An 18,802-nucleotide genomic window follows, 5' to 3' on the forward strand; every position below is an offset into this window, starting at 1 on the left:
TTTGACTGCAAAATTTCCCCCTCAGTAAAAATTATTTAATACCAAAATAATAGGGATCCACATCAAAAATGTGTTTCATATGTGTTTATGTATATAATTAAATATTGATACACTTTTTTTTTTAAATAATCATAATAATTCATATTTATATATTGATATTTGGCCTTGAAAAACCAATATCAGTCTGGCTCTAATTTTGACAAATGGACCCTCTTCAAGACATAATCAGGTAGGAACCACCTTAAGCCCCTTATTATCGTATAATAATATAATTATAACTAATTTTGTGCTTTAGAGGCACATATTCCCAATAACTTTTTTAGGTCTTTACATTAGCACAAACCAGTTGACACACAGTGAACTAGTGTGGCCTCTTGGGTTGCAGGTAGTCCAGCCTTGCTGGAGCCAGCCAGTTTGCAGAATAAGTTGGAACATGTAGAACATAAGAGTCACTCCCAAAATATAATATGGAGTTGTTAACTCATCTGCAATACTAAAATGTATTTCAACATGCTGCAAGAACAGGCAGGCCTTCTTTTGGTTATACTGTTTATCTTATTTTGCAGTTGAAGTAAAGAATGCAGGACTTTTGCATTTAGGCAAGGGTTTCTCCATTATGTTATTGTTGTTGGTTAAGGATTATAGTTTAAATCTAAAGTAAGACACCAAACTACCAAAGTTCTGGAAGTATAGTTTATTACCACATAAGCAGTACATATATTTTAACTCATAATTTCTCTAAATATATTTAAATATAGTTTGTTTCTATGTGAGTTTTGACAAAGGCACTCACCAATGCTCGTTACATGGGTATTGAACAAGGAACAGTCATTAGATGGGTTTTTTTGTGCAAAATCTTATATTAGTACATGTGTAACAAACATGCATATATGTTCAAGAACACACAATAAATCTCTGGAGAATTTATCCACACTCTCATATGCACTCAGGACATAAAATAAACACATCCTTCAAAGGATTGTCAATGGCAGTATTAACCCATTGGACCTCAACCCGCATCTTGCTCAGGTCAGTCAAGTCTTGGCAGTTGAACACATGAAATATAGACATAAACATAACTAGAGTACCACACAGTCAGCTGAGCCTCTCGAGGGCTTGAAGAACAATGCTGTGGAATAAGCCGGTCTGCCCACTGCTCTCCTGAGTCACCAGAACTCGTCCATCAGGTCGAGGTCTGTGGACGAGGACAAGGTCTCCTTGAAGCAGACTGAGCTCTGAGTCCGTCTGGGCTAAATGTGATGTGGTCACTCTGTGTCTGGGGGAAAAGCAAAAGATGCAGTAGGTTTTTTTCCAGTAAGTCAAATTGATGAAAACTTTCAAGTCTACCTTGTCTGTTAATCAATATGCTTTTTATTTTCAAGGACAAAGACAAATCCAACGTACCTGCTGGGGCTGAACTGAGCAGGCACGGCTGATAGAAACGGCTGCGACAATATTGGTTTTTGCAGGTTTAAATCCGAAATTGCATTTTCTAGGCCTTTCCTGAGAATAGGAGCTTTTCCTTCTCTGAGAATGATCCCCGGTCCGTCTCTTCCCAGCGTGAGCGACGGGGCCCATACTTCTAATGGAGGGGGGCCAGGGCCGCAGTCTGAGGGAACGTGATTTCCTGACGACCAGGAGGAGGTGCTATGTCTTGGAGGAGGGGAGTCTTCATCTGTTAAGAACCGCACTGACTTTGCCGGCTAGGGGAGTAAAATATTTACTGTAAGGCACATGCAGAACAGTGATCATATATTTCAAAAGGATCAGTAGTATAGGACCAATGCACACAGAGTACTTATCTTAAGACAAATGCATGCTCATGCCTCTCGTAAGAACTCATCGGAATGACATTACCTTGTCTGCATGATTCTTGTGCGGATTGGGTCTGACTAGAATTGAGTGAGGCCCGTCGGGAGGCTGTCTGTCACGCTCATATGAAGCACTGAAGTCCCTGTCCTTAATGACTGCAGCAGCAGAGGGCGCTGCTGACACGGTCATCCAGCCCCGAGGTCTGCAAGAGTGAGAAAGGAGGATGCCGTTTTTCTTCCTCTGCAGGGCAGGCGAGTAGCCGGATGCCTGAACTTGTGAAAAGTGCTGCGACTTGGATGGGACGTTCAGATTGGACGTATGGGAGGAATAGTTTGAACCTGAAAAAAAAACATTTAAAAGGCGTTCATTGACAATCTGGCTAAATCTCTTTTTTAATCAAACAATAAGAAGGTCGATGTGGTTGTTTATCACTCACCTCTATGAGGGTTAAAGATGCGCCTCACAGTGTCCCAACCTTGTGAAGCCCCACAGAGAGACGGTTTTCCAGTGGATGACATTGCATGCTGCGCTCCATTTGGCACAGAAGGGACCTGTCCTATTGAGTACATCGCTCCATCAGAGTTCACCCTATCAAGAGCAAGGACCACAGCAGGATTCTTGGCAGCTGTGGGTTTCTTTCCGACGACTGTGTTGTTCTGTGAGGACACATTAGCTGCTTTGGTCTCTAGGAGTCTGGCCGAGGTTCTGCAGTGAGGCAATGAGACACTTAGTACATACCGAAGAACCCCTTGAACATCACTTGATACACTGTAGTTAAAGTTTCTTTCAAGAACCAGGCTCAGTGTTTTATTTCTGTTTCATGATTCATTAAAATGTATGCATGATGACACGTCGTCCTGCCCACACTAAATCACTGTCTGAATCCACATGTCATTCAGCTCCCACTTTCAGCAGTCAAGGATCACAGCCTCTCACCTGAGCACAGGTGTGATGTAGTTGCTGGGCAGAATGCCCACTTTGCCCGTTTTGAGCGATAACCCACGCAGCCAGCCTTCTTTGAACTTTCCATACACTCCCACCATCTCTCCTTTCCTCAGCTCCAGCTCCTCGGGCCGTCGTGGTTTGTAGGAGTACAGGACGGCACACCTGAGGAGTCACACAGGGGGTTTGTCTATGTGGCACCCACACTTTCTACAACATGTATATATTATGACACCTTTTTAAGGGTTTTCTAGTGTTTCTTGTCTCTGTTTCTATTCATATAGTGCGCCTGCAATCTGACATTATCACATCATAACATAATGTTTAAAACAGTGACTCACACACTGATGGAGAGCTGCTGCGTGGAGGAGTTTTTGCTGTCTGCAGAGGCAGAGGACATTTGGGGGTTCACCAGAGCCATAGAGATGGTGGGCGGAGTGTCACTGGTCATCTTCTTCTCACTCTGTTATGGGATGGATTCAGATGTATTATCAAATGGTTTCACATGGCACATTATTCAGTGTATTTCATTTCTGTTTGCAAACGGGATTGCCTCAAATTGCCCCTTACGGGACGAATAAATTGTTTTGAATTTAATTTAATAATTCGGCACAGCTGTGCTTTTGAATGCTAACATCAGCATTCTAACATACTCAGCATGACTAACAAGCTGATGTTTAACAGGTATAATGTTTACCAGGATTACATCATTGTGTTAGACATTACCAAAACATTAGACAATCCGTCCATTAGTTGGCAAGACGTTTCACTAAAAGCCCAAACTGTCAAACTGCTGGTGAGGAAAAGTCAGGGAATCCGTAAGGCCACTAGCATTCAGCGTCTTATAGTTATTAAGAGATTTCAGTATGGACCAAAGTGGTGGACTGACCAGAGAAGTCTGTGGTAAAAAGACAGTAACTATCCACTTGATTTATCAAACTTTGGGATGTATTTCAGCACAGAACAGGTTTTGTGGATTTTGTCCCCCATCACTTCCATTGGAGGCATGTTAAGAAAGGATCTTCTATCACATGTATATTGTTTCAATTCAGACAAAGACCATGAACCCATCTTTAACCAACCGATTAGCGTTTTAATGATGCTAGTGGAGACACTGTCTAACTCCCATAGGTGTTCAACTGGTTTGAGACATGGTGACAGTCAATGGCATAACATATGCTTTATGTCATTTGCTTGCTCATCAACTATTCAGTGACCCCTCGTGTGCTCATGTAGCTCCAACTTCATTAATACAGAAATGATGATTTATACTTTTTTAATTATAATACAGTACAGTAAAAATATATGTTATAGCCTGGCAGACCTCTTTTGTATTTTATTGTCATAGATAATTGCTGCTCTTTTTAATACTGAGTAACTCTGAAGGGCTTGAAGTCAGCTGGCTGTGACTCAGACCTGACAGTCAGCAGGGAGGGACACTGAGGTGTGTCTCACAACCGTCAATGACACAGTATGAAACTTAATCCCTAATAACTTAATTGCCATACTGAAAAGGGCATTTTAGTGGCATCTTTATTATATGTTTTATTTTGTCCTCTGACGAAACCCCCCCCCACACACACATAATGTTTTCTTATTGTTAACTTTCCAGGAAGGTGTAGATAACTCTCCTAGTGCTATTATCTCCACAGTGACATCTACAGAGTGTTGCTGCTATTAACAGCACTACCACTCAACTACTGCTTAAAGCATTAATGCCGGCCTGTGGGTTCCCTCTATACAGCATGCGCCTGGATCCTGCAGCTCTGCCACCATTGAGCTTTATTTACACTCAGCCTCGGAGAAGCACAAAAGAAGTCCTAAACAAGAGAAAGCCATTGCTTAAAGCAGAGCCTCACTTGTCAAAGGCAGTGCTGTGATGCAGAAGTAAAGCGAGATAAACTTATGATATAATGTCCTGAAGACATACCAGCCTTCCGTCATATACAGTGGAGAGTATGGGTGAGCATTACTGTCATCTGAAGTTTTTTTGTCTATGAGTCTTTTGTGACATTAACATGACATATACACTAAAAGCAACTTCCTGAAGAAAAGATAACTTCCTGTCTTTGCTAAAGCAACATGAAGGGCAGAAAGCAGAAGACATCTTTATGTGCAATAATCATTATATTTTAACAGCAAAGCACTGCCATAGTCTTTAAAGAAAAAAGCCCAACAACTTGTTTTTTCCTGCATTAAATCATTTACTTATTTTTTCTTTATTCTTGGTATGAATTTTTTCAGATACAGCTTCACTTATGCTGCAGTCACGCAATGGCCAGGAGCAGATGCTATATTTACATGGAGGGAGTAATTATGCTATTGGTCATGCGGTTAATAAAGTCTTATTTGGTGTAAATGGTTTACATATACCTGCAATCAGAATCACTGCTGCCATAAATACATAAATTAACTGAATATTAATGTCCACCTTTTGGTGTCCTTGTGCACGCCAGAACGGCCAACCAGCAACCACATAGTCAAAGTGAGGATTAATGAGGGGATTTCATAGTTATGTTAAATATATTAACACTTTGAGTTTCCGTAGATTTGTTTATGCCAGCTGAATTACATTTTTCATCAGAAGATGACAATGTTCCTTACTAGTAATCATTTTAAGACCATGATACCTCCTGCATGAAAATAAATCAAATGTCCAAACTGAATACAGAACTCAGAGAGGCCTAATTTTCAATGTTGCCCCTATAGCAAAAAACTAAAACACCCTCTTGTAACAGAAATCTATAGGCACATTTTTGTAACTTGTCTTATTACAAAGACACAGACAGCAATATTTCCCGTTGAAAACAGTGGAAGAGAAATCTCCAAATCCCAAGACAAGGTTTTAAAAAGTAAATAAAATGTTGTTTTGGACACAAGGAATAGACAATACTGTTTCTGTGCGATTAACTTTAAGTAAAAACGTGCAAAAATGAATTACTGAAGTAATGGCCCTGCACAACCTCACTTGTTTTATTCCTGAATTACAGGGTGTCACCAAACGCTAGTTACATTAGGCGTGTTCCGAGATGAGCCAGGCCACCAGCGATGACTAGAAAATGCATGATCCCAGTGAGGAAGTTTATTCACATTCTAGTCACATGTTGAATTATGCAAGTCCTTTCTTTTGATTGATGAGCCAGGGGCTGGGTTCTGAATGAGTTTGAGGTGGAAAGAGTCAGTGCATGAATATTTCATGTAGGCTTAAAATAAGTTATTAAAGATTGATGTTTCATGTTTCACAGATATACTGATGTTTCACAGATATACTGATTTTTTAATAAAATAATATTTTTGAGTAAAAGCTTTTTATTTGGGATAGGGATCTGATTGAGACAACTATTCATTTTTAAAGTATATACACTCTAGAATAGATTCTGGGCAGACTAAGGGAAATTGGCTGATTTACAATGACTGCAGCTTTTTGCACTATGGTAGGGCTGCAACTAAGGCTTATTTTCTGTTATTGATAAATTTGTCAATTAGTTTCTTGGTCAACCAATTAAACTATTGGACTGTCAGTGACAATAACTGCAAATCCTCAAATTGGAGAGGTAGGAACAAGAGAATGGTGGCTTGAAAAAACACTAAAGAAACATTCATTCATGCTTTAAAATCATTGCAGTTCAAATATAATAACTTTTGACCAGATTCTGATTGATGTGACATCAATCTCTATTTCTCTGCACTGGCTCCTAATCAAATTCAGAATTAAATTCAAGATTAGAGTGATCTTTGTAATTATTAGAGCTCTGCATGGTCCGGCACCTTACTAAATTAGCCAGCAGGCCTTTAAGGTCCTCTGATCAGGGTTTGTTGGTTGTTCCTCGCTCCAGGCTAATAACTAACTAACACTGTGCTTGGTTAACTCTCTCCCTTTGGACTTAATATCTGACAGGCGTCTAGGAGGATCTACCTACAAATAGGCTTTTGTAACAATGATATCAGGTATTTGGGTTCACTAGTAAAATATAATGTTTATAATTTAACTTTTCTATGTTGCATTTTAAGATTTGTTTTTGTTTTGGGCTCATTTCCATGCTAAAGTCTGCTCTTACATAACCGTGCCAATATTCACACTAATACGCATCTTTTCATCCATAGTCTGTGGGAAGAAACATATCTCTGTGAAACCGTGGAGCCAGAGGTGAGAGCTGACGGGATGCAGCTCTAAGAATAGCACACACGCTGGCTCCGTCAGTGGAGAGCTCGGCCTCGGCTTGAGGGACAGAGCCCTCGGCTCCTTTAAAAAGGGTGCGTGGCTTGTCTGCCATTACTGGCCCACTGATGTGAGAGTGAGTGTTACCTGCTTAGTGAAGAGGAAGGAGTTTGAAGGCAGGGGAGAGAGGAGTCTGTTATGTAACCACCTTCACCAGTGACTCATCATCATCAGCATGAGAGAGATAAGCAGACACACTGGGGGACTCTCCAAGCCTCCCACTCCCTACATCTATCTCTCATTTCCCTCACCCTTCTCCCTTCTTCTTGTGTTTTGCCTTTTTGCAGTTAACACATTTTGTTTTCTGTTTCTCTTCCCAGCTCTATGGCATTTTAAGTTCAGTATTCCCTCTCACCTTTTCCTCTTACTGCCTTATCTCTGCCATTTCCTACATTTGTATCTTGTTTTCAAGTCTCCTCAACCTCCCTTCCTTTACTGTTTTTTTCCCCTCCAACCTGCAGGAGCATTTTTATGCTCTGACATGGATAATTGCAGGGTAGAGCTGTGAAATTCCAACTGAATCAAAGGAAATCATTATTTCAGGGGGCAGGGCTTTTGGCAGCAGGTTACATTATTAAACCTTGCAGAGGCTTTTATGTTGGCACTGTACTCAGACACTAGCTGGCTATGACTTAATGCAGTATTCACAGTATCATGTAACATAAATGAATGGCAATGTGTCCGGCTGTGCACATAGAATTATTGATATGAAATATATCATTCAAAACTTCCAAGCTAAGGTGATCATAACTAATATTCTTTTAGCATTTTCACAGCAAACTGTTTTGCAGTGTTTCTATCATGTTGCTTCTGCTGATCTTTTAACATAACAAAAAAAATGAAATGCTGACAAAATGATACTCATGGAGATGTTCATCATCCGTCTATTATCCTGCCAAGCGATACAGGCTGTATAAAATATGTAGCAGGTATCAGGTTGGTCACATGAAGAGAGTGGCAAAGCAATTCATCCTGACAGCTTGAGAATACATGTTTTCTAAACTTATAATCAGAGGTTTCATTGATGCCAAAAGTGGCCCTGAAATAGCCTCAAGAAACAAGAAAACTGCACTAATAGTCAGTCTCGAGAGTCGGTTTTCAGGAGCATCAGAGTCTCACACACTCTTCTTGTGAGTAATTTAGACGACATTATAGCAGTCAAGGCAAAGCTCAGTTGTTCACTATTGTTGTGCTTCTTTTAAGTTATTAGTAGTACTTTTATGAGGCCTGTATGTGTTTTACACTTAAACACTCATCATCTATTGAACTGTTATGGCCAAGGAGTTTTCAGACACAATAAGACAACTACACAACTTCCATAAAGAACTATATATCCCTGAGCTGAAGAAAGAAAAAGGACACACACCCTGTTAGATCGCTATTCATCTGTGAGGGGAAACACTGGCTTATGGCCCAGAACTCTTGATTAAAGACCTTCCAGAGTTTCACTCCACACACCTCCAGCCCTCACTCCTTTCATATCTAGCCCTTTTCCACATCTGTGTTGTCTTAATCATGAAGCGGCCAACATAAGGGCGATGCCTCTCTCTCTCATTCATTCCTGGAGCTTAGTGTCATGGCTCCCTCCTTTGCATCCCTTTGGACAACTTGATCCCTCAGTGACTCAAATAAAAACATCCATTATCTCACAGAAAGGAGTCATGCCTTTTGCCAGCCACATGTTTTCTGTTCCATCCAATCACAGCAAACAAAAACAAAGCCAAACACAGTTTAGCTCAAAGAAGAATCTGATAAAAGTAAGAAACGTTGTCACATCATCACTATAGCATGCATAAAGGAGGATATGTTGGCACACGACTCACCTGTCGATATCTTAGTGTAGAGTCAGAGTGGCGTCTAATTCGCTGAGAGTTCACTCTGGAGGGATGAGAGTGGCCCCGGGCAACAAGAGTCGCAGAGAGTTGGTGTGGTTGACCCTGACGGCTGAAGCTGCTGTAGTTGGTCGTCTCTCCTTTGGTTGCCGGGTAAAATCGGATGCTGCTGGCTGCGGGCTGTTTCCGCTGGTTGGAGAGGGGCAAAGCATTGATGATGGGTGTCCTCACTGGCAATTGAGGGACTCCGTAATGAGTGGTCCTATTGGATACTTCCGTGGCCTTGTCTTTGCCCCCACTCCCAGTCCGATGGTGAAATTCTGCTGAGTCACTCCCCCTCCGATTCTTTCCCTCTAGCAGTTTGGCAGCCACTGAGTTTGGCTGAGAGAGAAGAACACATCAAGAGAAACCACAGTGCAAATTGGTGAATACATCCTAACACAGAGAATAGTCAATCCTCAGTCAAGGAAATTCTCTCCAACTTGCTCCTACCTGCGACTTGCGCCTGTCAACCTCTGCTCCTGCTGATCAGCGAAACGGCTGTCTAAATACACCCACTTATCTCTACTCCACTCACCCCTACAACTTGTTGGACAGGCAGGCAGGCAGGCAGGCAGGAGCATAAGTACCAGCCAATAAGCCAGGGAGGGTTGACTGGTGCTGAGAGAGAAGCTGCACAGACAGGCAGGCAGACAGACAGGCATGGCAGGGTTAATGCTTTCACTCCCCACAGTGATGTGCTGTTATGCCACCCAAGCAAAGAAATCATTACTGTGTCTTCACGCCTGGCTGAACGACAGCAGGAGAGGCTCAGAAAGGAGATGGGAGTGCAGAGAAGAGGAGGATGGAAGAATAGAGAACAGAGGTAGAAGAAGACGAGGAGCACCACCGAGGCGGGGCTTCAGCTGAAGACATGGGTGGACAGGAGACGAAGAAGGCGTATGAGGGGGAGAAGACTAATAAGAGAAGGGGAAGAGAAAGAAAATATTATGTAAAACCTCAAGCAAAAACAGATGACAAGTGAGGGATGTAAACAAGAGCTGATTTAAAGGAACCGCATTAAGCCCACTGGAGCAACAATTACAATTTTTCCCCCCGGCACGGATGAAGTTAATTCCTGGAGGCAGAAAGTACAGAGGAAAACAAATGACGGTCAGCTAGCGAAGAAAGCGCTGCCAACCTGAGTAAGCCACATAGTCACAGACTAATGAGCAGCTGCAGACACAGCACGGCTTCACAGATTATCTCTCTGCCTCAGCACTTTGCAGCGCAGGAGTGACATTTACGGATGAATCAAACATTTGAATGAAAATCAAGGTAGCGCCCCGCCAGTGACCTGGAATTAATGACATCCAGCGACGACATCTACGGTTCAATTCATTTAGAAGAGCTACACCGCCAGACCAAAGTGCCAAATGGCAGGTGTCAACCTTGATCATGGTGAAAAGGCCACGACCCACATTCAAACAATGAAGGAAGGGGAAAAAGAGAGAGAGAACTGAGACTAACTCACCTCTATATACTGCAGAGAGCAAATTCCAACTTTCTCCCCTAGCTTGGCTTCAATCCAGTGTTCATCCAGCCGTCTGATGACAGTAAGGATGTCTCCCTATAAAACAGAAGTAAGAGACACACAACTGGACTTAGAGGAAGTAGTGATGCCGGGTGCTAATAAAAGAGTGTGCTCGCCCTGGAGACTGGGCACTCAGAAACTCTCTGAGCCCTACATCTCTCCTGCAGCATGTGACATCAACTGCCTTTGTGTCTACCGGGCCGGTCTTTTCTGTGGGCAGCCGTGCTCTAAAAAAACATTTGACCATCTGCATTAAAGCTGAAAAAAAAACAGAAGCGCAAGTGTGCTTTAATGGACAGCACACAAGTGCTGAGGCCCTTATATAACTGCCTCAGAAATCCTTCAGGGTCAGTAACAACCACTGCAGCAGAGGTCTCAGCCTCCAGCTCCACAAGTCTCTCAAAGCAGCGAAAATACTAAAAAGCCATGATATTAACCCAAAGAAAAAAAAAAAAAAAAAATCAAGCTGTTTTTAGAATTCATGAAACTATGATGAGTAAATATTTTGAAAACTGGAATGATTAGTTTATCAAGTCGATCGAAGGAAAATGAATCTGCCACAATTTTGATTATATAATATCGGTAAAAGTCTTTTTCAAGAGAAGATGAGCAAAACTCTACGTGTCCCAGTCTCCCACGTGGGAATATTTTCTAATTTTCTTACTCTTCCATGATAGTAAATTGAAAATCTTTGGGTTTTGGACTGTACGTCAGACAAAAAGTCTTTGAAGACGCCACCTTTGCTCACTTATAATCCCAACGATTTCTTATTGACCAGATGATTAAATCGATAAAATCAGTAGGTCATAAAATATTTGGTATTTTTTCCTCAATACACGACTGAAATGATCCATCAATTGACATCTTAGCACTAGGGCTTCCCCCACGTTATGATTAATCAGAGGATGTTGGTTACCAAGATCCTGATGCATTTTGCCTTCACTTGTGAACACTCACACAGTATAATAAAGGTGAAATAGCACCTTTGCTCTTCTCCGCACAAGGTTAATGCTTCATTATTCCCTGAAGGTTAAAGTTACGTGTAATCATTTTCTTTGTGCATTCATTAAAAAAAAAGGAAACCCTGTGAGTATTCTTAAAGATCAAGTTATACCCGACTGAAACCTTTGACAGTAAATAAGTTTTCCTGCTGTGTTAAGTCAGCAGTTTGAGAGTCAGACCTTGAGGAAGCTGAGACAATATTTACTGTCTTCCAGATTGCTCTCTTCGGGGTTAAAGTCGTGCAGCGCCCTGCAGAGAGCCTGGGGTTGGGACTGCTGGAGTTGCTGCAGCTGAGGCATCTGGCTGACGGCCTGCGGCGTGTTGGCAGTGACAGACGCGCCGCTACTGTCGCCACCGTTTCCGTGGTGCCAGCTCTCATCCACTTTGTGTTTCGGGGCGATACCGTTACCAGGCGCGAGGACCAGCTCTCCTGACGGATCACCTCGTTGGTTACGCATCAAAGATCTGAGAGCGAGCTGGAGAACAGACAAGAAAAATCACACATCAGCTTCTGTATGTTCAAATAAAGTGGTGAATTTATTAAACATGATGATATGGATTTCAGATTTTGTTAATATAATTTCCTTCTAGATGTTTCTGTGTATAGACTGTCTAGGCTGTGCTATCTTTTAAAGATAAATATAAACACAAAAATATTGTGTCTTTCCAATGCAACTGCATTTATAGGAGGTGAAATAATGCTTTTTATTTTTTCCTTTACTTTGACAAACAGCGACCAGAAAGTTTCAATTTAAGAATGCGGGCCGATAAACCTCTGCATGTTTTATGCTGCAACAGATTTTATGCTGATAAGACTTAGATGTGTGATGTCTTTTTAACTAGATATCATATGACACATCCTTTTTCCCTTTAAGGTCAAGTATTGACTCAAGCTTTACTGATAATGTCTTGACACTTTTTCAGTGTCGTTGACAGAAAACAACACAGGAATGCCCAAAGACAACATTTTCTGCGCCTATCAAATACAGTAAATAAAATAATAGTTAAAAACCTGTACCACTTTTCACAAAAAGAATTATAGTGTACTTTCTCCCCACATCTTCACAGTATTGCGTGTTAACTGAAGATGCAGGTAATCCCTAGCTTTTCAAAGAATTTTGCATATTGCTTTATATAAGTAATTTGAATAGTGGTTTTCAAGAAGTTAAGTGCTGCAAATAATAACAAAGGTCCTAATTAACCGCCTGCATTGATCTACTATTCCTTCTTAGTGTCAGGCCGAGCTTGCTTTTTATCTGGCTCATCCCCATAAATGTATCTACATACCAGATATTGTTTCTTTTGAGATAAGCCTATAATGCAATTAACCTTTGTGATACCTGGCCTTAGTTAAAGAATGATGGTGGAGGAAATAACGGTATATAATTTTGCACTAGAGGTTTCTGAAGTATGCATTTAAACAGCCGAATGATCACAAACTCACCCTCATGAACTTGGCTGTGCTTTTTGAACTCTGGCTGAACTCAAGCTACAGATTACAAGTAAACTCTTAAACGCTCTGAGCAGTTTATGCACGGGACCAAAGAGAGGGCAGGTTTCTGTGTTTCTCATTACCCCTTAAGAGAATAAAACATTGGCATCAAATAAAAACTGTGAAATGATTTACTGACCGTGAGACACCTTTATGATCCTTAGATCTCTGTTGGGTTTGCATTAGGTGACATTAGGTGCAAAATGAGGTGCACAGATCTGCTTTATCCACATAAATAATGTTTAACTTGCACCAACAAAAACTCTTATTCTATCATTATCAATGCAGATGTTTTTTTTTGTGATAATATCATCCAGCTGTTAAACAGTACTACTGAACAACAATAAGCATTAGGTATGGTAGGGTTTAAATCATTTTTCCAATAACAAGTAAGTTAAAAAATCTAGCCTGTGAGTCTGTTAGCAATGAGCTGTGCTTCTGTGAGCACCATATGTTATAGATGGTGCACATTTTTTTTTGTTGGTCATTTGTTTTAGTCCTGTCCTTCATTTATTAACTTATTTTATATAACACACACATTTCTCCCATTACATTTGCTAAAAGTTGACAAAATTCATAATGTACGGTATTGCCCTGTATAGTCGGTGTTACAAGTTGTAACAGAGCTCTCCTCAGTCGGGTCATGTATGAGAAACAGAAGAATCAGGGGTAATGTGGTTTCCTATGCTCTCTATGACACAATAATGAAACCCTACTCCTTCATACGGGTTTGAGGAAATCTCATCACTTCAAGCCCGAAGGAACACAGAATCATACTTCGACAGACCAACAAATCTAGGTCATGCTAGGTCAGATGACACTCCAGCTCTAGCCACAGAATCGCATTTAATTTTGGTGAACACACAGTGCTGAGTAAGTAGCTTAAAAAGGTCAGCGGTGAGAGACGAGGTCCTATCCAACAAAGTTCCAAGAAATAAATGAATGCATTTCTCAACTGTCAAGGGATTTCAACACAATGTCTACAGTGAGCTTTAACACGTGTGGGCGTATTAGGACATTGTGGGCAATGTTGCGAATCAATGAGAGGGATTGCTCTATGGCAATATTGATATTTTTGGATCAATGTGATAAAATTCTATCTTTCTGGTATCAATTTACTGGATTAGCCAATACATTCATGTTTAGCGATTTCATCCACTAAATGTTTCCAGAAAATGTACAAAATACAGTATATTGGGATATAAAATGACTTTAAATATACATTTATACCGTGAGATACCCTTGGAGGTCATGTTTAAAATCCAAAGTAAAGAGGAACAAATGCATTAAAAATCCCCAAAAAATTTGGGGCCTGTGGAAAATGGGCGGCATTCAGTGTTTAAATAACAAATGTTTAACAAAGTGTACTTTCTTACTGTAGTCAATTAGAGTTGGTCATGGCCATCAAAAGATTGTGTAATTTACTGTAAAAGAAAAAAATGATATATAATAATATCATTTGTCAGATAAAGTTGTTCTTATAGGTATGCAGAGGATTAGGCCGGGGTCAACCACTGACCTCATTGTGCCCTTGCTTCTCTCCGTGTTGACCCTCCCAGACTGTCAAGCCGCCCCTGGCCAAGGGCACTGCGTAGCGGGCTGCCTGCCTGTCCTTGCCGGGCCCCGGTGAGCCACGGAGCCCCTCCAGGATCCGAACCAGCAGGAAGTTTGCAGGAAGCTCCTCCACCGTCCTGGCTGGCACAGGAGCACCACACTCTGGGCAGAGCAGCTGGGTGTGGGCTGCCTCCTGCTTCTGCAGGCAGGACGTACAGAAAGTGTGCTGGCAGGGCAGGACCTTGGCTGACACGTCCAGTGGCTCATAACACAGAGGACATTCCAGCAGGTCACTTAGAGCCAGCTCCTCCATTTTAAAAGGGCCACCTCTCTTTGGGAGGAGGGCCCCTGCTGCATCTGAAACACTGTAATCCACCATGCTGAGAGAGAGAAGAATGACACACCAGAAGTTAATAACAGGAATCCTACAATGAATGAGTTTCAACATTGCTGTCCAAAGTCTTCTTTACTGTATAAAAGGCAACAATACTCGAAGATAATATAATAACTTCAAACCTTTGATAAGGTGGAACTACTTAGGTAAGACGCGTTGTAGTAAACACCGCACGCTGCTTGCGTACAGGTGTGAGCTCACCTGGCCGCACAGGTAAGACAATAACAAGGAAATATCCACACAGGATGAAACACTCATACATTTGTCTCGCTAAAACATATTACAGAAACTTTATTTACTTACTCATGTGTCTGCGGGCCGCCGCAGCGTTATTCCCCGCACTCCGGTGAGGAAATGCGTAACTTTTCCGCCGCTGTCGCCGTGACGCAGTCGGCTGTGGACGGGACGCTGCTGCTCAGATGGAGGACAGGCGTGAGGTTTACATTGACAACCTGTATGGTCAAATGTATGACGACACGAAAACCACCTGTGGATATTCGAGCTAAAAACAAACCAACAACGAGGTCTCAACCACAACCAGCCTCATTCATCTGGCTCTGACTCAGATTTCAGTGTCATGTCCGACTCAGTTTAACCCTTAACAGCTGAGCAGCTCTTAAATGTACAACATATTTAACTTTGATCAACACTATGATAAAAAAAAGTATAAAGTAAGTTAAATAATTATAAAAAATGTATATATGGCAAGACAACAGTTTAGGAATTGTTAAATTAGATTTTAAATAATTATAAATCTAAAAAGTTTTGAAGGGCTGTTTTAAATTAAGCCTGAATACCTACATTATTCAGTCTTATAACCTAATAGTTTAGGCTAAGACTTAGATGTATTTATACACCCCCACTATTTCTATAATTTTTTATTAATTTATATGTGTGGAAAAGGGTAAATAAAAGCAGAGCAGTTTTTACTGCACTGTCATGTGACATGGTCTCCCTCTGCTGGTGCATTCACTGACTAACTCTGCAACTTCACCTGCAGTTGTGAGCACAGTCCACATCAAGCCTACTGGGAACTATCAGCTAACAAAAAGAAAACAAACCTGACTTTTACATCGTATTATTCTTTGCTGGACATGTTAAGCAGTCACATTAATTGGTTGTAGTCCTAATCACAGGGTTTATCCATTTGCTCTATTATTATTATTTGGATTTCATTTGCACAGTCCAAACCCCACATTCCCTTTCTGGCATCCCGAGACTAAATAATTTATCCATATGTACCGAAAGTTCAGGACATCTGTTTGAATTTTTTAAACAAGCATGAATCTTTCATCTCTTTCTTCATGTCAGCAGAACTCGGGGAATTCTAAAAATGTGCATAGGCTTTTACAGAGAGAGAGTGAGAGCAAAGAAATAGAGAGAGAGGGACTGGCCATGACTTATTTACATGTTCATATCAATGTTGATACAGTCCCTTTCTCTCAAGCCTCTCGCAGTTTAATGGCTTTGGCACAGAAAAGGAGCCTAAACAGGACCTGATTTTAGTTCTGTCACGGTAATGTTTATTATTGAAAGATAACTTCTTAATGACTGTAGAGCTCCCATCTGTGAGTGATTTATCTTCTGTCATCCAATAAGAGATACAGAGGAGGGAGTGCACAGAGGAAGTCAGTGCATAAGTGCTTATCAGCTTCTTACAGCCCGACGGTCAGTCTGGCTTCCACTGAGGAGCCTCGGATGTCGTGGGATGAGGGCCTGTGTTTGATGGTTCTGATACAAAGTCTATCTGATGAAGAGGGAAGGGTTTCCCCCGGGATGCCTCTGAGCTTGGTGTGCTGTCTCTCAGAATATCATGGCTTGTCACAAGTTGCTGTATAGGGAGGAGTGCCTTCTTCTCCAGCTTTCATGTTTTATTTAAAATGCTGTCTTACTCACAGAGTGTGTCTTAACTCATTGAATGTGATCTGTCTCAACATTGCCTTTCCCTTTCCCTTTCTTTTTTTGTCTCCCCCCCCCTCTGACTTTGGCTGTGCTTGATCATTCGGTGTATGTGCAGATGTGCTTCAAAGTGTACAAGGATGTGTTTCAGCAGTTTAATTTGAACACGGTGTCAGTCAAGATGCCTAATCCTCGTGCAGCAGTTTGATGAGGATTAACCACAAATCGAACAGCACTTTAGGTGCATCAAAGCCATGTAATTAACTTCTCTCTTTCAGAGGGAACTAATCCTTCACCCAAAACTTAGTCGCTGTCATAGTTGCAGCAGTTCTCAGGTGCTGATTATGTGACACATTATTGTTGTTTCTCATTCTTGTCTTAAATATGTGTTGTATAGCCTCAATAAAAGCCAGCTTTCTCTGACAAAGTAAGCATGTGAGGTGGGGCTGTCTGTTCGGAGGGAAAACACATTAGTCCAGTCAAACTGGCTCAACCGGAACATCTGCAGTTTTTGGGATAATCGCATGTGTTTACATGCACACACCTCACCTTTCATGCAGGTGAGGTGTCCACTCCCACTGACTAACAGACAAAGTCCAGCTCACAAAAGAGTGGTTTGTTAATGGGCTGCAGTGTCTCGTTAGCCCAAGAGAACTGACTCAGTCATGAATACCAGGCCTGAAAGCCTTGTAATGTGACTTAGGAAGAAAATGTATTCAGAGCAGCAGGCAGCCTCCACCAGATGCTGTCATTAACATCCATCCATAAACTTTGAGATTCTTCCACCCACAGTTTGTTCTGCATGATCCTCTTCTGCCAGCAGATTGAAACCTATAAATATTTCATATTTGATAAATAAATGAAACAACCTCTTTTCTTACTTCTGGGTAACGCACTAAGGTGCTCCTCTACCTACGTATGCAGGCGCTTATTATCTCAGTTCTGACACTGTTTCAGTCATTGCTAAATGAGGTTTGGCTCAGGGACAATTTATTTTTCTACAATGCATCAATGCATCCGTTCTGCTTGTAACAATCAAACATTTATTTTTCAATAGTAGGTGCTCCTGAATTAAATATTTTGTAAAGTGTCTTAGTGTTTCCTTAGGAAATTAATAAGTATGCTATTCTGTTCTATTCTATAAATAAACAACATTCATTTATGTGTTTTCAGAAGACACCAGAGTGACACCTTAGCCCATGATGTCATGAATGACCTCCTTCGAATGCTCTCTCAGCCTGTAGGGCCCCTCCATACATTACCCTAATGGGACCTATGCTATTCACAGCTGTCTTACCTGTCAGTCTGCAGACGGTGTGCATCAGGGTCATGTGACTTTACACTAGACCTCACCTCTGTGATCGTGACGTAACTCAACATAACTAAAAACACAACCTGAGGGAAGCAGTGCTGCAGGGCAGGCCCTCAGCTTTGAGCTGAAACACCTGAGCCAGAGTAAAGTTTAAGCTTTTCCGTTGAATGTTTTTTTTGTCTGCAGGAGCAATGATGCTGAAGTCTTTTGGTGTGCAAATGCTCTAGCAGCTGTTTGAGTTGGTAGGAAACTAAAAATAGGACGCGCACACCTCTGAGCCAGCTGCCTCTTCACTGCCTTTGGGACTACCTTCGCGTCTCCCCTCTCTCCTCTTTCAGGCCTCTTGCTCTCCTCCCTCTCACAGAGTGGCTGTTGTTACCCTTCTCTCTCTATTTTCCTACTTTTCTTAGTGACTCAATCAGTCCTTGTGTGTCTGGCCATTCCTGCACTGGCATGAAAGACCTGAAACGGGACACCGCTCCCCCTCACTAAGGTCCATTATCCAACCTGATGGGAAACTAGAACACTGTGGCACAGAACTGAGAATGTGAAGTTACTGTCCCATGAGTGTTGGATCCAATTATTTGAGAAGAACACAGAAGATTATAGCCATCCCAAATAAAGACGATCTGGTGGTAAAAAGGATATTTATATCAATTTTGAAAAATGCCAAACATATTTGTGTTCCCGGGTTGGAGGGACATCAAGCTTGCCTTGGTGCAGTTGGAGCTCTATCATTGTTCTCTTTTCCCACTTAAGAATAAAAAAAGC

The 18,802-nt window shown here is 41.5% G+C and overlaps 1 protein-coding gene across 1 annotated transcript; it reads right to left on the reverse strand.

The window, feature by feature from the left end:
* Positions 1-685: 685 nt before the first annotated feature.
* sh3rf2 (SH3 domain containing ring finger 2) lies at positions 686-15,407 on the reverse strand. Its single transcript, XM_054597754.1, has 11 exons — positions 15,124-15,407; positions 14,392-14,806; positions 11,560-11,856; positions 10,319-10,414; positions 8,797-9,186; positions 3,096-3,217; positions 2,749-2,919; positions 2,249-2,517; positions 1,858-2,150; positions 1,405-1,703; positions 686-1,276 (listed from the first exon to the last, which is right to left on the reverse strand). Exons 2-11 carry the CDS (start codon positions 14,803-14,805, stop codon positions 1,096-1,098), a joined length of 2,532 nt encoding a protein of 843 aa, XP_054453729.1. The 5' UTR covers position 14,806; positions 15,124-15,407; the 3' UTR covers positions 686-1,095.
* Positions 15,408-18,802: the final 3,395 nt, after the last annotated feature.

This window comes from Anoplopoma fimbria, chromosome 4, assembly GCF_027596085.1.
Source record: "Anoplopoma fimbria isolate UVic2021 breed Golden Eagle Sablefish chromosome 4, Afim_UVic_2022, whole genome shotgun sequence".
Taxonomy (NCBI): domain Eukaryota; kingdom Metazoa; phylum Chordata; class Actinopteri; order Perciformes; family Anoplopomatidae; genus Anoplopoma; species Anoplopoma fimbria.